This window comes from Ranitomeya imitator, chromosome 3 (assembly GCF_032444005.1).
Source record: "Ranitomeya imitator isolate aRanImi1 chromosome 3, aRanImi1.pri, whole genome shotgun sequence".
Lineage (NCBI taxonomy): Eukaryota > Metazoa > Chordata > Amphibia > Anura > Dendrobatidae > Ranitomeya > Ranitomeya imitator.
Genome location: NC_091284.1, coordinates 33,375,270 through 33,397,305, shown reverse-complemented (window position 1 = coordinate 33,397,305; position 22,036 = coordinate 33,375,270). Strand labels below are relative to the sequence as shown.

Genomic DNA, 22,036 nt, shown 5'->3' with positions numbered 1-22,036 from the left:
GAAAGGAAACAAACTGCGACCATGGGATTACCAGGGCGTCGTGGCTGATTGCCAGAGGGTCCCGGGATCTGGCGACAAACTGAGGAACCTTGTGGTTCATCCGAGACTCCATGAGGTCGACGTCTGGGGTGCCCCAACGAAGACATATCTGTTCGAATACTGAGGGATGGAGATACCACTCGCCCGCCACCAGGCCCTGGCGGCTGAGGAAGTCGGCTGCACAATTTTCGATGCCCAGAATGTGGACAGCTGAAATGACCGGAACGTGACGTTCCGCCCAATGAAGTATCCTTGCTGCCTCTGGCATTACCTGACTGCTGCGCATCCCGCCCTGGTGGTTTGAGTACGCCACGGCCGTGGCGTTGTCCGACTGGATGCGGACGGGACGACGGGCCAGGAGTGATTGCTAGTGGAGTAGGGCAAGGAAGATTGCTCTGATCTCCAGTAAGTTGATAGGAAGAAGAGCCTCCTGGTGGGTCCAACGACCCTGCGATGTGAGATGTCGGAAGACCGCTCCCCAACCAAGCAGGCTGGCATCTGTGGTGATGACCTGCCACTGAAGCGGAAGGAAAGACCTCCCTGTAAGGAGCGATGAAGACCGGGTCCACCAGGTCAGTGACTGCCAAACCTGCCGAGGCAGACAAACGGGGCGGTCTAGTGAGGTCGTGGATCTGTTCCAAGTGGAGAGAAGAAACAGTTGGAGGGGACGTGTGGAATTGGGCAAAGGGAACGGCCTCCATGGAGGCAACCATCTTACCCAGGACTGCCATGCAGAACCGAAGCGAGCGAGAAGCTGGGTGTTTGAGAGATCGGGCTGCCTTGCGGAGACCGGAGAACTTATCCCAGTGGGAGGAAGACCAGAGCCAAATTTGTGTCAAATTCCATGCCCAGGAAGGACAAACGCTGGCAGGGAATCAGAGAGGACTTGTCCCAGTTGATAATCCACCCGAGGCGAGTCAGTGTCCAGATAGATCTGGAGGCTTCGCGCACAGTCTCGATGAGAAGAATCCCTGATCAAAAGATCGTCCAGGTAGGAGATGATGAGTATCCCCCTGGAACGAAGGATGGCCATGACCGCCGCCATGATCTTGGTGAAGACCCTGGGGGCCGACGCCAGGCCAAACAGGAGGGCCGTGAATTGGTAGTGCTCTTCCTGGATAGCAAACCGAAGGTACCTTTGGTGCTGTACGCTGATGGGAACATAAAAAGGTAAGCATCCTGAATATCCACCGAACACAGGAACTCCCCGGGCTCCATGGCGGCAATCACAGACCGCAAGGACTCCATCCTGAAGTGGCGGAGTCGAACATGGCGGTTCAAAAACTTGAGATCCAGAAATGGGCGAAAGGAACCGTCCCTCTTGGGGACTATGAAGAGGTTCGAGTAGAACCCCGAAAAATGCGCGTTTGAAGGGTCAGGAACGACTACGCCAGCTGTGACCAGGGAAGAGACGGCCTGAAGAAACCAGGGCAGTTGAGACGGTTGCCTTGGTGGACGAGAGAGGAAGAAACGATTTTTCGGAAGGGAAGAAAATTCGATTTTGAACCCAGGAAATCTGCCTGGTCATTCTTCCATTTATGAGTAATGTAGTCAGGGAAGAGCAGTGTTCCGCCATCACAAAAATGTCCCCGGCTGTCTCCATCAAGGAGCAAGATCTCATTCCCCCATGATCGCTTTAAATACAGTTGTGTAAAAAAAGTTTTTGCCGATCCCGGATTTCCTTTTGTTTTTTATTGTTTGTCACACAAATGTTTCAGATCACCAAACTAATTTAAACACAGATTGCAGTTTTTAAATGGAAAGTTTATTATTCAGGTAAAATTAAATCCAAACCTTCAGGGTCCTGTGTGAAAAAATGTTTGCTCGCCCACTTAAAACTAATTAAATGTGGTTTATCACATCTTTGGGAAGCAAAGTTCAAATTCCCTACCCACACTGAGGCCAGATTACTGCCACACCTGTTTTCAATCAAGAAATAACTTAAATAGGACCTGCCTGACAAAGTGAAGTAGAACAAAAGATCCTCAAATGTTAGACATGGCAAAAACATGGAACAGTGGCGAACCTTCCCAGGAGCGGGTGGCAAACCTAAATTACCCCAAGAGCGCAGCGACGACTCATCCAAGAGGTCACAAATGACCCCACAACATCCAAAGAATTGCAGGCCTCACTTCTCTCAGTTAAGGTCAGTATTCATGACTCCACCATAAGAGAAAGAATGGGCAGAAATGGCCTGGCAGCATTCCAAGACTAAAACCTTCTGAGCAATAAGAACATAGGCTCATCTCAGGTTTGCCAGAAAACATCTTGATTCCCAAGACTTTTAGGAGAAAAATCTGGACTGACAAGACAACAAATGAGCTTTTTGGAAGGTAATGTCCCATTACATCTGGTGTAGTAGTAACAGGATTTCAGGAAGGGAACAACATTCCAACAGTAAAATATGGTGGTGTGATGGTCTGAAGTTGTTTTGCTCCTTCAGTACCTGGAAGACTTGCTTTGGCAAATGGAACCATGAATGCTGAATATCGCCAGGAGGCGGTTAGAGTACCTTAAACCCTTTTTCCTTCATAGGTTTTCCCTGCACTAAGGATTCCGCGTTGGATTCAGTCTTCTGACCATTGATCAACTTCATCTACACAATACACAGTTAAATCAGATTTTATTCATATTGGCCATTGCATTGGACATTGTTTTGGACCCTCCCTTCCACCCCCCTCCCTCCCCTCGAATGACTTAATTCTACTAATATTGGGTTTTTTGACCAATATTGGACTTCCTTTTTATGCTGCAATTTGCTTTTCTAATAGCGTAGTTAATATTGTGTTATCTTTCCATTGTATTTGATTCATCTTGTACAATGGACTATTTGATTCAAAGCCTGAATCCCAGATGATGACTACTACACTGCTCCAAAGAATAAAAGGGAACACAAACAATAGAATCTAACTCCAAGTAAAATCAAACTTCTGTGAAATCCAACTGTCCACTTAGGAAGAAACAGTATTTGACAATCAATTTCACATGCTGTTGTGCAAATGGAATAGACAACAGATGGAAATTATTGGCAATTATCGAGACACCCTCAATAAAGGATTGGTTCTGCAGGTGGGGACCACAGACCACATCTCAGTAAAAAAGCTTTCTGGGTGATGTTTTGGTCACTTTTGAATGTTTGTTGTGCTTTCACACTCGTGGTAGCATGAGATGGACTCAACCCACTCAAGTGGCTCAGGTAGTGCAGCTCATCCAGGATGGCACATCAATGCGAGCTGTGGCAAGAAAGTTTGCTGTGTCTAAGCGCAGTGTCCAGAGGCTGGAGGCACTACCAAGGGACAGGCCAGTACACCAGGAGACGAGGAGGGGGCCACAGGAGGGCAACAACCCAGCAGCAGGATGGCTACCTCCACCTTTGTGCAAGGAGGAACAGGAGGAGCACTGCCAGAGCCCTGCAAAATGACCTCCAGCAGGCCACATGTGCATGTGTGTGTACAAACTGTTAGAAACCGACTCAACGAGGATGGTCTGAGTGCCCGATGTCCACAGATGGGGGTTGTGCTCACAGCCCAACATCGTGCAGGACGCTTGGCATTTGCCACAGAACACCAGGAATGGCAAATTCGCCACTGGCAACCCCTTGCTCTTCACAAATGAAAGCAGGTTCACACTGAGCACATGTGACAGTCTGGAGATGCCGTGTAGAGCAATCTGCTGCCTGCAAAATCCTTCAGCATCACAGGTTTGGCAGTGGGTCAGTAATGGTCTGGGATAGCATTTCTTTGGAGGGCTGCACAGCCCTTCATGTGCTCGCCAGAGGTAGCCTGACTGCTATTAGGTACTGAGATGAGATCCTCAGACGCCTTGTGAGAACCTATGCTGGTGCGGTTGGCCCTGGGTTCCTCCTAATGCAGGACACTGCCAGACCTCATGTGGCTGGAGTGTGTCAGCAGTTCCTGCAAGATGAAGGCATTGAAGCTACGGACCGGCCTGCCCCTTCCCCAGATCTGAATCCGATTGAGCACATCTGGGACATCATGTCTTGTACCATCCACCAACGTCACGCTGCACCACAGACTGTCCAGGAGTTGGCGGATGCTTTAGTCCAGGTATGGGAGGAGATCCCTCAGGAGACCATCTGCAGCCTCATCAGGAGCATGCCCAAATATTGTAGGGAGGTCATACAGGCACGTGGAAGCCACATACAATGCTGAGCATCTTTTCCTTGTCATGAGGCATTTCCACTGAAGTTGGATCAGCTTGTAGTTTGATTTTCCACTTTGATTTTGGGTATCATTACAAATCCAGACCTCCATGGGATATTCATTTTGATTTACATTGATAATTGTTATTTTTTACTGTTATGAACACATTCCACTATGCAATGAATAAAAATTTGCAACTGGAATATTTCAGAGATATCTAGGATGTAGTATTTTAGTGTTACTTTTATTTTTGAGCAGTGTATATGCATATGCGGCGATACACAATAGGAGGATACAATTCTATTTTCTGCATGAAAGTTACTCATCTCCTCAACAACTGCAGAAAAGAGGGATTTTTGGTTCTTACCGTAAAATCTCTTTCTTGGAGCCTTCATTGGGGGACACAGGTAACCATGAGTGTATGCTGTTGTCACTAGGAGGCTGACACCATGCAAATAAAGAAGAAGTAACTCCTCCCCAGCAGTATACACCCTTCGAAAGGCACCAGGCAACTCAGTTGGTGCAAAAGCAGTAGTAGGAAAAGGTAATATAAAACTCAACCTATGTACCAACCCACAACAATGGCACGTTGGCCAACACGGTACAACTTCAAGGGAGGGTGCTGTGTCCCCCAATGAAGGCTCCAATAAAGATTTTACGGTAAGAACCAAAAATCCCTCTCTTTCTCGCCTCATTGGGGACACAGGTAACCTAGGGCGGGATATTCTGCAGAAAAAGGAGTTAGGTCGGCCGGTCAGAAACCGCCGCCTGCAGTATCCTCCTACCCAGGCTCGCATCCGTAGAAGCCCGAGTATGCACCTTGTAGAATTTGACAAAGGTGTGAATGGATGACCACGTTGCGGCCTTGCAAACCTGTGAGGCTGAAGCTTGGCGACGAACTGTCCAGGAAGCTCCCACAGCCCGGGTAGAGTGAGCCCTCACTCCCGACGGAGGCCATTAGTCTTGAACACTGTATGCCTCCAGAACCGCCGAACGGATACAACGAGCAATTGTGGACTTGGAGGCGGGGAGCCCCTTTCGCTGCCCTTCCGAGACGATGAACAGAGAATCGGCCTGACGAAAAGAGGCGGTTCTGGCGAGATAAATTCGGATAGCCCTGACCACATCCAACTTGTGAAGAGATTTCTCCAAGGGATGAACCGGGGAAGGGCACAAGGAAGGGAGGACAATTTCCTCATTGATGTGAAAAGCCGAAACCACCTTTGGTAGAAAGGAAGGAACCGGACGAAGAACCACTTTGTCCTGATGCAGGACTAGAAAGGGAGAACGACAGGATAAGGCCACCAGCTCCAACACTCTTCTAATGGAGGTGATGGCGACCAAAAAGGCCACCTTCTAAGATAGAAACGAGAAGGAAATGTCCTGAATTGGTTCAAAGGGCGCACGCTGGAGGGCGTCCAAAACGAGGTTGAGGTCCCAAGGCTCGACAGGAGGACGATAAGGGGGAGCTATATGAGCGACCCCCTGGATGAAGGTCCGCACCTGAGGCAGGGAGGCCAGGTCTCTTTGAAAATGAACAGACAGAGCGGAAATCTGACCCTTCAAGGTGCTAAGGGAAAGACCCGAATCTAGACCCGCTTGAAGGAAACTGAGAAGAGATGGAAGGGAAAAGGTCATAGGAAACAGATTGTTGTCCTGAGACCACCGGAAAAAGGCCTTCCAACACCTGTCAAATACGCGAGGAAGCCGGTTTTCTCGCCCTTAACAGTCTGGATGACACTGAGAAAAACCCGCGTCCTTCAGGACCGCGGCCTCAACGGCCATACCGTTAAATTCAGAGACCGAGAATTCGGGTGGAAGAGGGGCCCCTGCGAAAGAAGGTCCGGACGATCCGGAAGCCTCCACGGAACGTCCAATAGAATGTTCACCAGTTCCGCATACCAGGCCCTGCGAGGCCAATCTGGAGCTACTAAGAGTACGAGGACCCCTTCTGTCTTGATCTTTTTTACGACCCTTGGGATCAAGGGGAGGGGTGGGAACAGATAGGGCATCTGGAACTGAGTCCACGGGATCACGAGTGCGTCGCATCCAACGGCCATCGGATCCCGAGATCTGGAGACGTACTGGGGAACCTTGTGGTTTGCCCGGGAGGCCATCAAGTCGACGTCTGGGACGCCCCACAGCTGGCAAATCTGGCTGAAGACTGATAGGAGAAGAGACCACTCGCCCGCCACGATGCCCTGGCGACTGAGAAAGTCAGCTTCCCAATTGTCCACCCCTGGGAAGTGGACGACTGACAGAGAGGGAACGTGATCCTCGCCCAACGCAGAATTTTTGCCAGTACCGCCATGACTTGTGCACTGTGAGTCCCTCCCTGATGGTTTATGTAAGCCACGGCCGTGGCGTTGTCCGACTGAATGCGGACCGGTTTCCCTGAAAGGAGAGACTCCGAGCAGATGAGGGCTAGGAAGAGGTCTCTGATTTCCAAGAGGTTGATAGGGAGGCACGCCTCCTGAGCAGTCCAGCGGCCCTGGGCCGTGAGGTGGAGAAAAACTGCTCCCCAACCTTGGAGACTGGCGTAGGTGGAGATCACCTGCCAGTGGGGAGGGAGAAATGACCTCCCGCGCAGAATGGAGGTGGACAGCATCCACCAAGAGAGACACTTTCACTCTGGGGGAGAGGCGAAACGGGCGATCCAGGGAAAGTAGATTCCTGTCCCAGGCCGACAGAAGGGCCAGCTGGAGGGGACGAGAGTGGAACTGGGCATAGGGGACCGCTTCTATGGAGGCAACCATCTTTCCCAAAACCCTCATGGCAAGGCGGAGAGATGGAGGATTCGGGCTCTTTAGTGCACTGACCCCCCGACGAAGAGAAAGGAACTTCTCTTTGGGAAGAAAGACCTGAGCCTGAGAGGTGTCGAATTCCATGCCCAGGAACTCCAGCCACTGAGATGGAATCAGGGAAGACTTCCGGTAATTGATTATCCAGCCGAGGCGAAAAAACGTGTCCAGAATAAGCTGGAGGCTCTGGCTGCAATCTTGACGGGACAGACCCTTGATCAAGAGGTCGTCGAGGTATGGGATTACCAGAATCCCCTTTGAACGTAGGATGGCCATGACAGCTGCCATGACCTTCGTAAAGACCCTGGGCGCAGACGCCAGACCGAAAGGGAGGGCCGTGAACTGATAGGTGATGACCTTGGATCGCGAACCGGAGGAATCTCTGATGTCGTACACAAATAGGGACGTGAAGGTACGCATCTCTGATATCCACGGAACACAAACTCTCCCGGTTCCATGGACGCGATCACCGAGCGTAGAGATTCCATCCTGAAACGCCGAATCAGGAGATGGCGGTTCAGCCGCTTGAGATCCAAAATTGGGAGAGAACCGTCCTTTTTTGGAACCACAAACAGGTTTGAGTAAAAACCCAAAAACCGCTCGCGATGAGGCACCAGAACTACGACTCCTGAGGCGAGGAGCGACTCGACGGCCTGGAGAAGTCCTGAGAGGTGGGAGGACTGTTTGGGAGGACGAGAGAGCAGGGAACGTCTTCCTGGGGACGAAGAAAATTCTATCTTGTAGCCCGAAGTGAAGATCTCCCTGACCCAAGCGTCGTCGACTACAGATAGCCACACCTCTGAGAACAGGAGAAGTCGGCCTCCCACCCTGGAGGGATTTCCAGGTGGGGGCGACCAATCATTTATTAGAGAACTTGTAGCCCCGAGATCCAGATGGTCTTGCGGGGTGGCTCTTAGCTCTCCAGCGCGGTGGAGGCCTGAAAGAAGGTTTTCTTCGGTCTCCTTGCGAGGAAGAACGGTCCTGGTTGGGGTTTCCTGAGGAGGCGAAGGACCGAAAGGGACGAAAGGACTGAGAGCCCCTCCGGTTGAAGGGACGTTTTGGCTTGGATTGGGGTAACGAGGTACTCTTACCACCCGTAGCGTCCGAGATCATTTAATCCAGCTACGTGCCGAAGAGTCTAGAACCCTGGAAGGGCAGACCAGTGAGAGATTCTTTAGAAGCGGGGTCAGCGTTCCACGCCTTTAGCCAGAGAATCCAGCGAATGACCACAATGTTAGTAACATAGTAACATAGTTAGTAAGGCCGAAAAAAGACATTTGTCCATCCAGTTCAGCCTATATTCCATCATAATAAATCCCCAGATCTACGTCCTTCTACAGAACCTAATTGTATGATACAATACATCCAGGCCTCTCTTGAACCCCTCGACTGAGTTCGCCATCACCACCTCCTCAGGCAAGCAATTCCAGATTCTCACTGCCCTAACAGTAAAGAATCCTCTTCTATGTTGGTGGAAAAACCTTCTCTCCTCCAGACGCAAAGAATGCCCCCTTGTGCCCGTCACCTTCCTTGGTATAAACAGATCCTCAGCGAGATATTTGTATTGTCCCCTTATATACTTATACATGGTTATTAGATCGCCCCTCAGTCGTCTTTTTTCTAGACTAAATAATCCTAATTTTGCTAATCTGGGTATTGTAGTTCTCCCATCCCCTTTATTAATTTTGTTGCCCTCCTTTGTACTCTCTCTAGTTCCATTATATCCTTCCTGAGCACCGGTGCCCAAAACTGGACACAGTACTCCATGTGCGGTCTAACTAGGGATTTGTACAGAGGCAGTATAATGCTCTCATCATGTGTATCCAGACCTCTTTTAATGCATCCCATGATCCTGTTTGCCTTGGCAGCTGCTGCCTGGCACTGGCTGCTCCAGGTAAGTTTATCATTAACTAGGATCCCCAAGTCCTTCTCCCTGTCAGATTTACCCAGTGGTTTCCCGTTCAGTGTGTAATGGTGATATTGATTCCTTCTTCCCATGTGTATAACCTTACATTTATCATTGTTAAACCTCATCTGCCACCTTTCAGCCCAAGTTTCCAACTTATCCAGATCCATCTGTAGCAGTATACTATCTTCTCTTGTATTAACTGCTTTACATAGTTTTGTATCATCTGCAAATATCGATATTTTACTGTGTAAACCTTCTACCAGATCATTAATGAATATGTTGAAGAGAACAGGTCCCAATACCGACCCCTGCGGTACCCCACTGGTCACATCGACCCAGTTAGAGACTATACCATTTATAACCACCCTCTGCTTTCTATCACTAAGCCAGTTACTAACCCATTTCAGCAACCATGTTGCTGTTAGCCCTGGTGGAGCAGGTCGCTGCATCAAGGGAGGCATTCATGAGGTATTTTCACGCAAGAGAAATCTGATCCGTTAAATCAGACAGTTCCTCAGCAGGAGCAGAGGCCAAAATGCCCCTGCGCAGGGTTTTGGCCCAGGCTGAAACAGCCTTGGCTACCCAGGACGAGACGAAACTAGGGCAGAGGGAGGCTCCGGAAGCCTCAAATGCCGATTTTGCTAATGCCTCGATTTGCCTGTTTGTGTGCCGGCGTTATGTGAAGCCTTTCCCCGCGGTTTAGCACGTCCCAGCGCCTGAAAATGCGACCCTCTCTCCTATCACAGGGGAAGCCTGGTAAGCTATATGGAGATCGCTGCCAGGCAGGGTGAGGGAAGAAAGGGGGGGGGGGGGGAGGAAGGGGGCTTTGTTGATTGAAGATCCCTTACCTGGAGATGAGGAACCATCTGGATCCCTTGTAGACTAGAGGGTCCTGGAAGAAGTCCTCCTTCCCGCGCCACAAACTCTCTGGTGCAGAAGACAGCGTCGAGCCCTAACCAGGGGGAGAGGGTCACTGGAAATGACCGCCGTCTTCCTCTCAGCCCACTCCGAGGAGAGGGATGAGGAGGGGAAACGGGCAGGACCGGCCGAGGAAGAAGGTCACCCTGAACACTCTGAGGGTGACAGGGGACAAGGTCCTGCCCAGCGGGTCCGAGAGGGTGCAATGTGGGTGATACCACACTGCTCTCTCGGTTGCTCAAAGTGGGGAAAACAGGGTGAGAAAACTGCACCCTGTTACCCTGAAGAAAAGAGTCTGAAAAAGAAAGGGAAAAGGTTAATAAACAAAACAAATCCCTGTAAAAGAAATGCGGCTCTGGGGTTAGATCCAGGTCCACCTCCTACAAACACTAAGCAAAAACTGAGTTGCCTGGTGCCTGTCGGAGGGTGTATACTGCCGGGGAGGAGTTACTTCTTTATTTGCATAGTGTCAGCCTCCTAGTGACAACAGCATACACCCACCCACGGCTACCTGTGTCCCCCAATGAGGCGAGAAAGAAATGGGCCACCAACTTCACAGCAGGCGTCACAGTTGTAGGATACCAGTGGTAGAGTTTTGGCACATAACATGTCCACTAGTTGGATATTTTGATGACCCTCCACCCCACATACCCCAGAGGTCTAGAAGAACCACTAAAGACTAATTACAACTGCATATTTTTTTGCTTGCTTGGAAGGCAATAGTTAGATGGGAAACAGTCAGCCCTCTCTTCCCAGTGGAAGAAATTCTGAATTCAGGGAAACTATGAAAAAAAAAAAAATAGTGTATAAGATCAGGGGTTTCTCCCAGAAGTTCTTTAAGGTTTGAGAATCATTGTGTCTTCTCGGACTTTTTATCCACTAGTCAATCTTGGGATACGAGTTATGCGATTGGGATACGAGTTATGCGATTTGGATACGCGCTTCCCCTAGTCTCTCTCACTCGTCGATACAAGGCTGGGAGTAGTAATGGGTTTAAGAGGCTTCCATAGGTGGTCACCTGCTTGATAGTAATTGATCCTATATCTGTGAATGTTATGCAAACACCAAACTGCACGTACTCCATTAACCCTTTAACGACCAGGTGTATTTCAGTTTTTTATTTTCTTCTTTTTGCTCCCCTTCTTCCCAGAGGCATATCTTTTTTTATCAATATGATCAATATGGCAATGTGAGGACTTGTCTTTTTGCAAAACAAATTGTACTTTTGAACAACACTATTGGTTTTAACATATCATGTACTGGAAAACGGGGAAAAAAATCCAAGTGTGGTGAAACTGAAAAAAAAACAAAAAATTGCAATTCCAGTTTGTTTTTTTTTTTTTTTACCATGGTCACTAAATGCTAAAGCTGACCTGCCATTATGATTCTCCAGGTCATTACGAGTTCACACACACAAAACATGTATAGGTTCTTTTTTTATTTAACCCCTTCATGACCCAGCCTATTTTGACCTTAAAGACCTTGCCGTTTTTTGCAATTCTGACCAGTGTCCCTTTATGAGGTAATAACTCAGGAACGCTTCAACGGATCCTAGCGGTTCTGAGATTGTTTTTTCGTGACATATTGGGCTTCATGTTAGTGGTAAATTTAGGTCAATAAATTCTGCGTTTATTTGTGATAAAAACGGAAATTTGGCGAAAATTTTGAAAATTTCGCAATTTTCACATTTTGAATTTTTATTCTGTTATACCAGAGAGATATGTGACACAAAATAGTTAATAAATAACATTTCCCACATGTTTACTTTACATCAGCACAATTTTGGAAACAAAATTTTTTTTTGTTAGGAAGTTATAAGGGTTAAAATTTGACCAGCGATTTGTCATTTTTACAACGAAATTTACAAAACCATTTTTTTTAGGGACCACCTCACATTTGAAGTCAGTTTGAGGGGTCTATATGGCTGAAAATACCCAAAAGTGACACCATTCTAAAAACTGCACCCCTCAAGGTACTCAAAACCACATTCAAGAAGTTTATTAACCCTTCAGGTGCTTCACAGCAGCAGAAGCAACATGGAAGGAAAAAAATGAACATTTAACTTTTTAGTCACAAAAATTATCTTTTAGCAACAATTTTTTTATTTTCCCAATGGTAAAAGGAGAAACTGAACCACGAAAGTTGTTGTCCAATTTGTCCTGAGTACGCTGATACCTCATATGTGGGGGTAAACCACTGTTTGGGCGCACGGCAGGGCTTGGAAGGGAAGGAGCGCCATTTGACTTTTTGAATCAAAAATTGGCTCCACTCTTTAGCGGACACCATGTCACGTTTGGAGAGCCCCCGTGTGCCTAAAAATTGGAGCTCCCCCACAAGTGACCCCATTTTGGAAACTAGACGCCCCAAGGAACTTATCTAGATGCATAGTGAGCACTTTGAACCCCCAGGTGCTTCACAAATTAATCCGTAAAAATGAAAAAGTACTTTTTTTTCACAAAAAAATTCTTTTAGCCTCAATTTTTTCATTTTCACATGGGCAACAGGATAAAATGGATCCTAAAATGTGTTGGGCAATTTCTCCTGAGTACACAAATACCTCACATGTGGGGGTAAACCACTGTTTGGGCACATGGTAAGGCTCGGAAGGGAAGGAGCGCCATTTGACTTTTTGAATGAAAAATTATTTCCATCGTTAGCGGACACCATGTCGCGTTTGGAGAGCTCCTGTGTGCCTAAACATTGGCGCTCCCCCACAAGTGACCCCATTTTGGAAACTAGACCCCCCAAGGAACTTATTTAGATGCCTAGTGAGCACTTTAAACCCTCAGGTGCTTCACAAAATGATCTGTAAAAATGAAAAAGTACTTTTTTTTCACAAAAAAATTCTTTTCGCCTCAATTTTTTCATTTTCACATGGGCAGTAGGGTAAAATGGATCATAAAATTTGTTGGGCAATTTCTCCCGAGTACGTCGATACCTCATATGTGGGGGTAAACCACTGTTTGGGCACTCGGCAGGGCTCGGAAGGGAAGGCGCGCCATTTGACTTTTTGAATGGAAAATTAGCTCCAATTGTTAGCGGACACCATGTCGCGTTTGGAGAGCCCCTGTGTGCCTAAACATTGGAGCTCCCCCACAAGTGACCCCATTTTGGAAACTAGACCCCCCAAGGAACTTATCTAGATGCATATTGAGCACTTTAAACCCCCAGGTGCTTCACAGAAGTTTATAACGCAGAGCCATGAAAATAAAAAATAATTTTTCTTTCCTCAAAAATGATTTTTTAGCCTGGAATTTCCTATTTTGCCAAGGATAATAGGAGACATTGGACCCCAAATATTGTTGTCCTGTTTGTCCTGAGTACGCAGATACCCAATATGTGGGGGTAAACCACTGTTTGGGCGCACGGCAGGGCTCGGAAGGGATGGCACGCCATTTGGCTTTTTAAATGGAAAATTAGCTCCAATCATTAGCGGACACCATGTCACGTTTGGAGAGCCCCTGTGTGCCTAAACATTGGAGATCCCCCAGAAATGACACCATTTTGGAAACTAGACCCCCAAAGGAACTAATCTAGATGTGTGGTGAGGACTTTGAACCCCCAAGTGCTTCACAGAAGTTTATAACGCAGAGCCATGAAAAAAAAATATATATATATTTTCTCAAAAATGATCTTTTAGCCTGCAATTTTTTATTTTCCCAAGGGTAACAGGAGAAATTTGACCCCAAAAGTTGTTGTCCAGTTTCTCCTGAGTACGCTGATACCCCATATGTGGGGGTAAATCACTGTTTGGGCACATGCCGGGGCTCGGAAGTGAAGTAGTGACGTTTTGAAATGCAGACTTTGATGGAATGCTCTGTGGGCGTCACGTTGCGTTTGCAGAGCCCCTGATGTGGCTTAACAGTAGAAACCCCCCACAAGTGACCCCATTTTGGAAACTAGACCCCCAAAGGAACTTATCTAGATGTGTGGTGAGCACTTTGAACCCCCAAGTGCTTCATAGAAGTTTATAATGCAGAGCCGTGAAAATAATAAATACGTTTTCTTTCCTCAAAAATAATTATTTAGCCCAGAATTTTTTAATTTTCCCAAGGGTAACAGGAGAAATTTGACCCCAATATTTGTTGTCCAGTTTCTCCTGAGTATGGTGATACCCCATATGTGGGGGTAAACTACTGTTTGGGCACATGCCGGGGCTTGGAATTGAAGTAGTGACGTTTTGAAATGCAGACTTTGATGGAATGCTCTGCGGGCGTCACGTTGCGTTTGCAGAGCCCCTGATGTGCCTAAACAGTAGAAACCCCCCACAAGTGACCCCATTTTGGAAACTAGACCCCGAAAGGAACTTATCTAGATGTGTGGTGAGCACTTTGAACCCCCAAGTGCTTCATAGAAGTTTATAATGCAGAGCCGTGAAAATAATAAATACGTTTTCTTTCCTCAAAAATAATTATTTAGCCCAGAATTTTTTATTTTCCCAAGGGTTACAGGAGAAATTGGACCCCAAAAGTTGTTGTCCAGTTTCTCCTGAGTACGCTGATACCCCATGAGTGGGGGTAAACCACTGTTTGGGCACACGTCGGGGCTCAGAAGGGAAGTAGTGACTTTTGAAATGCAGACTTTGATGGAATGGTCTGCGGGTGTCACGTTGCGTTTGCAGAGCCCCTGGTGTGCCTAAACAGTAGAAACCCCCACAAGTGACCCCATTTTAGAAAATTAGACCCCCCAAGGAACTTATCTAGATATGTGGTGAGCACTTTGAACCCCCAAGTGCGTCACAGACGTTTACAACGCAGAGCCGTGAAAATAAAAAATCATTTTTCTTTCCTCAAAAATTATGTTTTAGCAAGCATTTTTTTTTATTCACAAGGGTAACAGGAGAAATTGGACCCCAGTAATTGTTGCGCAGTTTGTCCTGAGTATGCTGGTACCCCATATATGGGGGTAAACCACTGTTTGGGCACACGTCAGGGCTCGGAAGTGAGGGAGCACCATTTGACTTTTTGAATACGAGATTGGCTGGAATCAATGGTGGCGCCATGTTGCGTTTGGAGACCCCTGATGTGCCTAAACAGTGGTAACCCCTCAATTCTACCTCCAACACTAACCCCAACACACCCCTAACCCTAATCCCAACTGTAGCCATAACCCTAAACACAACCCTAACCCCAACACACCCCTAACCACAACCCTAACCCCAACACACCCCTAACCATAACCACAACCCTAATTCCAACCCTAAGGCTATGTGCCCACGTTGCGGATTCGTGTGAGATATTTTCGCACCATTTTTGAAAAATCCGCGGGTAAAAGGCACTGCGTTTTACCTGCGGATTTTCCGCGGATTTCCAGTGTTTTTTGTGCGGATTTCACCTGCGGATTCCTATTGAGGAACAGGTGTAAAACGCTGCGGAATCCGCACAAAGAATTGACATGCTGCGGAAAATACAACGCAGCGTTTCCGCGTGGTATTTTCTGCACCATGGGCACAGCGGATTTGGTTTCCATATGTTTACATGGTACTGTAAACCTGATGGAACACTGCTGCGAATCCGCAGCCAAATCCGCACCGTGTGCACATAGCCTAATTCTAAAGGTATGTGCACACGCTGCGGATCCGCAGCAGTTTCCCATGAGTTTACAGTTCAATGTAAACCTATGGGAAACAAAAATCGCTGTACACATGCTGCGGAAAAACTGCTCGGAAACGCAGCGGTTTACATTCCGCAGCATGTCACTTCTTTGTGCGGATTCCGCAGCGGTTTTACAACTGCTCAAATAGAAAATCGCAGTTGTAAAACCGCATTGAAATGCGCAGAAAAACCGCGGTAAATCCGCCATAAATCCGCAGCGGTTTAGCACTGCGGATTTATCAAATCCGCAGCGGAAAAATCCGCAGAGGACCAGAATACGTGTGCACATACCGAAACCCTAACCCTAGCCCTAACCCTACCCCTACCCCTAGCCCTAACCCTAACCCTAACCCTACCCCTAACCCTAACCCTACCCCTACCCCTACCCCTACCCCTAACCCTATTCTAACATTAGTGGAAAAAAAAAAAATTTCTTTATTTTTTTATTGTCCCTACCTATGGGGGTGACAAAGGGGGGGGGGGGGGTCATTTATTATTTTTTTTATTTTGATCACTGAGATAGATTATATCTCAGTGATCAAAATGCACTTTGGAACGAATCTGCCGGCCGGCAGATTCGGCGGGCGCACTGCGCATGCGCCCGCCATTTTGGAAGATGGCGGCGCCCAGGGAGAAGACGGACGGGACCCCGGCTGGATCGGTAAGTATGATGGGGTGGGGGGGACCACGGGGGGGGGGGGATCGGAGCACCGGGGGGGGGAATCGGAGTGCGGGAGGGGTGGAACGGAGCACGGGGGGCGTGGAACGGAGCACGGGGGGGCTGGAATGGAGCACGGGGGGCGTGGAACGGAGCACGGGGGGGCTGGAATGGAGCACGGGGGGGTGGAACGGAGCACCGGGGGGGGGGGGTGGATCGGAGTGCAGGGGGGGTGATTGGAGCACGGGGGGGTGATTGGAGCACGGGGGGAGCGGACAAGAGCACGGGGGGGAGCGGAGCACTGGACGGAGGGGAGCCGGAGCAGTGTACCGGCCAGATCGGAGGGCTGGGGGGGCGATCGGAGGGGTGGGGTGGGGGCACACTAGTATTTCCAGCCATGGCCGATGATATTTCAGCATCGGCCATGGCTGGATTGTAATATTTCACCCGTTATAATGGGTGAAATATTACAAATCGCTCTGATTGGCAGTTTCACTTTCAACAGCCAATCAGAGCGATCGTAGCCACGAAGGGGTGAAGCCACCCCCCTGGGCTAAACTACCACTCCCCCTGTCCCTGCAGATCGGGTGAAATGGGAGTTAACCCTTTCACCCGATCTGCAGGGACGCGATTTTTCCATGACGCCGCATAGGCGTCATGGGTCGGAATGGCACCGACTTTCATGACGCCTACGTGGCGTCAAAGGTCGGGAAGGGGTTAAGTGTTGAAACAAAAATTCCAACATTTGTTTAAAAAAAAGTGCCAATCTCCGAGACCTGTAGCATCTCCATTTTTTGTGATCTTGGGTTGGGTGAGGGCTTATTTCTTGTGCGGCAGGCTGACATTTTTATGGATACCATTTTGGTGTAGATATGATCTTTTGATCGCCCGTTATTGCAATCGCAGGCAATTCTGAATGCGGCAATAGCAAATGTGATATTTGATTTTTTTTTTTTTAATTGTTTTATTTTGAATGAGGTGAAAGGGAGGTGATTTGAACTTTTATATTTTTTATTTAATATTTTAAATTTAAATTTTTTTTTATTTTTATTTTTTTTACATGCTTCAATGGTCTTTCTGGGAAATGAATAATTCGATCACCTGTGCTACACATGGGCTATGATCAAATCGCCTGTGTGTAGCAGAAATCGCCTGTGGTCGGCGCTCATAGCAATCTCTCAATGACAACAACCATAGAAGTCTCCTGTTAACCTCTGGTTGTCATGCCGACCCATCGGTGACCCACGATCATGTGACGCGGGGTCACCGACGGGAAGGATTAGAGTTCAACTAGTTAGCTGCGGTTGGATAGCGATTCCACTTACGGCTGTTAGGGGTACATGTCAGCTGTATAGATCAGCAGTCATGTGCCCGGAAAGGTGCGGGCTCAGCACCAGAGCCGGCACCAAACAGGGGGAGTCAAACGTGGGTATACTATCACGCCCAACGTTAAAACGGGGTTAATATGGGTTTATACCGTTTTATTGTATTGCAGCTTTTCTCACCTCAGTGGTCGTCTCTCGTGCTGCACATCCTTTACATAAGCCTTCTTCAGGGCAAGGCAATCTTTAATCTTCTTTTGGGCAGCTTTGTAGTCAGAGATAATTCCTCTCATTCTCTCTTCCATGAGTGGCGAAAGTCTTAATACCATACCGTAAATCTAGACAGAAAAATAAATGGATATTTACAGATCAAAGCCAAAGGATATGGACCAAAGGATATGGAAAGTGCTACATAGAAGCAGTATCTTGCACTTGAGTTCATCATCGAACATGTAAAATTGGAAAGCTGTCCATACACCTAGGAGATGGCCGGATTCATTCCGTCACCAGCCATTTCTTCTAACTCCCTTATACTCACTTGCTCTGCATTGCCTGTGTGAATAATGTCGCATACAGATTATCATCTTTGTGCACTAATATACCAAGCAATCATCCCCTCCATGGATTGGTAGGCCGAGAGTGATTGCTACATTGGTATTGCTGCACCTGTGTTTCTGCCATCAGCAATCGGGTCCGCTGCACCCTGCCAGTGCATTTGTTTGGAAGGCTTGAGCAGGTAATCATCTCTGCTTTTTATTTCTGTGATTTTGCATAGGTAGGTTGGTAGAGGGAGGAATCACAAGATCGTTTTCTGACAGGTTCAGTTTGAGATAGAGGGAGGGCATGATGTCTGATCCTGCTCACCCCCGACATCACTCGTCAGGAGGAAATACAGAGGTTTCATACACATTAGATTGTCAGCAACTCAAAAGACTTGGGTGTACAAAACACAAAAGCAGTTAAATATCGTAAAGTTTCAGGACATCACATCTTACCCGTGATCTTTTGTTTGGCGTGTACAACTTTGCATTAGAGAAGACCAGTCTCATATCATTACAAAGGTCATAAGGGTTATTGTAATTTTCCGCAGTCAAAGTTTCTTTGATGGTCCCAAAATCCATAGGAGTTTCAATAATGTCCTTGTAATCCTACAAAAAATACAAAATGTGTAACTAAATTTTTACCTACATCCCATCTTCTCCCCTCACTGGCGATTAATTACTATTCTCAAGTAACGGGATACCCACAAGTCAGCAATTAATGAGCTAACAGCAATTAAGCACACCCCCCCCCCCCCCAATATAACATTTATCACCCATTCTGTGCATATGTGATGAATGTAGATGGCTGAAATAAGATTTTTAGCATGCACTGTAAAACCTCTTAGTGTTCATCTGTGTTCCCCAATGAAGCAACCAAGAAATTCATTGCCCCGCCAGACTCCCAACCGCCCTGCCAGACTCAAAAAAGTTAGAGTCAATAATAACTATTCCCTTACAGGAAACTGCTCCAGGTCCACTGGCTCTCTGAAGGGCTCAGAGTCTTCACAGTCTATTATAAAGTCCACCAGGTCCATGCAGCGACTCTTCCAGGAATCAGCACTGTTCTCACCCTAAAGGGATCATTAAATTCTTTAAATGTAATGAAGTCATGTCAGCGAACACGTACAGGCTTTATGCATGTGTCTCTTATTTTTGTAGGAACTTAAAATTAAACTTATATTTCAAAGAGCTCTGTATGTGTGATCCACAGAACATGAAAACCTGTCCGGAAGTGGAGCTTCGTCTTATGCAAACTTTAGTTATATAATGAATAAATTAATGGCTGCAGGTTGATAGGAAGAGCCGTACCTGTCTATCACACGACTCCGCTCCTGTAGTCGCCTCAGTGGTATTGCTCAAATCTGCAATGTTGGAACAGCTCCCATCCCTGAAAAAAAAAATATATATATATAATCTAATACTCCAGTGCTGGATGTGAGTGTGCAGCTCCCATCAGCATAGTGGAAGGGCTCGTGCTACGAAGCATTTCACAATAATTAAAACTAGCAGTCCTGTGAACGCAGCTTATGTCCCCCACATGGGCTCAAGGACTAATATCCATGTGAATTGACCTCAGCACGCACCGGTGTGTGACACAATGGACTGTATTGATGTTCTGTTCTACAATTTTGTATATATCTACATGAGAAGCTTGTAAGCATTCGATGTTATCTGGGTATTTCTTTACCTACTCTTCATATTTGGGAATGTAAAAGAAACCCCCACTCCAGGGGAATATGGTCTGTGCGTCACACTGAAGGATCCAGGTATGGGCTCCTTCCATCAGTCAGATGCACGAAGCCACAAGAACGTGAAGCCTTAGAGGTAGGAGCGCTCCGGTCTGCTCATTACCGCAGGGGAAAGCTCACATCTAAGGTTACATAAAAGTCTGGGTGTAATTCTTACATTATAAATTTTAGCAGCAAGTCTGTTATTTTCTTGGCGGACTCCGTGATGTTGCTGCCCGGTTCATTGAACGTCCTGGCGTTATGTTCAATGTATCTGACTTCCCAAATCAGAGTAGAAACCCTCCTGTAAGGAGAATAAAACAAAACGTGAACATTCAGAAACTTTAGAGACAATCCAAACAAATTCCCAAAATATCCCACAAGTCATGACGGGGAAAAAAAACCCTACAAATCTTACCGGTAAAAGTGATTCACGAGCCTCATCCGTATGGTGCTGAGATCAGTAGGGTAAGCGATTATCATGCAATATGATGGGTAGACGGTTAAATCTACAGGTGCAGCAAACTGAGCCGCCATGTCTGTTACACAAGAAGCAGCACATGTCAAAAAAGAAAAAAAGTCAATCTAACAGTTATTATCCAGTCGATACACCGTACACTTCCTCCATCGTCTGAGGGATAGCCATACAATCGATATGCAAAACCTCGCACCCGATGCAACGCTTCACCCATAACTTGCACATTCGGCATCTCACCTAGATTAAGGAGCTGATCGATGCCGCATATGATTCGCTCACATTCACTGTCTTGGTTCCCTTCCCCCCATTCTCCTTCCTGGGGGGAATACAGCAAAGTATCTCGCTCCTCTTCGGTTATGGAGATGCTGGTTCCTGGTTCTTCGGGTGGAAGTACTAAAAGCAGACGGGGGTATACTGAGTGACCTCCTTCCAGACAGTGTGAAAGAGTGTGAGTGTGTGTGTGTGTGTGTGTGTGTGTGTGTGAGAGTGAGTGAGAGTGTGTGAGTGTGTGTGAGAGTGAGTGTGTGAGAGAGTGTGAGAGAGTGTGAGAGAGTGTGAGAGAGTGTGAGAGAGTGTGAGAGAGTGTGTGTGTGTGAGAGAGAGTGTGTGAGTGTGTGTGTGTGTACATATACACACACAATTTTTTAGATTTTTTAAACAAACTTCCAGATTACTTTTAGCCACTTAAGTATGAAAAGCCTGACTGAACAAAATGGAATCTGAGACTAGTAAAATAAATAAAGTACGTACTATCATCAGGAATGACATCCATGTCCCAAGGACTCAGTTTTTCAGTCTCTCCATTATCCCACCTGTGAGGAGAATTGTAAGATACGTTTAGTGAGGAGAACGTGTACTGATGAGAGGACTCGGGGGGGTCTCTGCTCTTACTTTACTATGTAGCACTGGAACAGGCTGTCGGGACAATCGGCTTGATACGGCTCCTGGTCGACCACTGTCCCGAACCACCATGCATCGTCGATAATAGACCGGAAGCGATCGCCTAAACACAGATGTAAACAGGATGTTAAGACATTTCTTGGCTTTCCCCAAAGTATGTTGTCACATTGCATGAGTGAAAATAACCGGAAAAAACAAAAAGCCTCCTAGTGGCAGCAGCATACACCCATGATTTCTGTGTCCCCCAATGAAGCGATAGAGAAAATACTTTTCCGGACACCTCATTGGGGACAATTTCCTCCCAGCAGGCTGCACCTCCCTACTGGCTACTAGGTGTAGATTAGGATCACGTAGAAGGCAGACACTCCAGACCTGCCTCTTTATACTGAGCGCCTCTTTTCTCCTTTAGATTAGGGAAACCGATTGGAATGGCCATTCTGTGAACACGTATAGAATAGTCATTAACAACTTAGATCTCCTGACCACCTGCTCACCAAAGCGTGTAGCATTACATGGAGCAAAGAATCCAGGATAAAGCCTTTCCCGGACAGGCGAGTATAAAGCCTCTCCTACATCCTACATTGAGCTGGCCCTCGTCCCCTGGTGTTGCATTGTGCCGATGTTTTTCATTCTCGGCCCACTTTATTATTTTCTCCAGGCACCGGTTCCCAGATTCTTTTGCACTGCTTGGTTCCTTATTTGGTCATTCCTCAGCCCACAGAGGACTGGGTGGACCATTTGCCCCTTGTGGGATCAACGCTTACGGTACCCCAGCAGCACATTCTCCATCTCCCAGTATCAGCTGCTGCCCAACCACCATGTATGCTTTTAGAGAGGATCGCACACTGCAGCCTGCCCAGGAAGCCCTGGTTACTAATTAATGCCTGAACCCTAGGTCAGTGCAAAAATTCTCATCTGGCTAACCGCTGTGTTCTGCACTATTCGTACTTACCCGACTCACCTGTCTCCTCCCACTTAGGAGCCT

At 47.3% G+C, this 22,036-nt stretch overlaps 1 protein-coding gene across 2 annotated transcripts in view; it reads right to left on the bottom strand.

Annotated features, from left to right (window-relative positions):
* Window positions 1-22,036, bottom strand: part of LOC138672596 (bromodomain and WD repeat-containing protein 1-like) — a 139,715-nt gene that overhangs the window by 6,980 nt on the left and 110,699 nt on the right. For both annotated transcript variants that reach the window (XM_069760732.1, XM_069760731.1), the window contains 9 exons: window positions 21,043-21,154; window positions 20,902-20,963; window positions 20,389-20,544; window positions 20,092-20,212; window positions 19,852-19,977; window positions 19,255-19,333; window positions 18,903-19,016; window positions 18,400-18,552; window positions 17,588-17,742 (listed from right to left, as the gene is read on the bottom strand). In XM_069760732.1, the coding sequence (XP_069616833.1) occupies window positions 17,588-17,742; window positions 18,400-18,552; window positions 18,903-19,016; window positions 19,255-19,333; window positions 19,852-19,977; window positions 20,092-20,212; window positions 20,389-20,544; window positions 20,902-20,963; window positions 21,043-21,154 (1,078 nt within the window). The remainder of the gene's footprint in view (window positions 1-17,587; window positions 17,743-18,399; window positions 18,553-18,902; window positions 19,017-19,254; window positions 19,334-19,851; window positions 19,978-20,091; window positions 20,213-20,388; window positions 20,545-20,901; window positions 20,964-21,042; window positions 21,155-22,036) is intronic.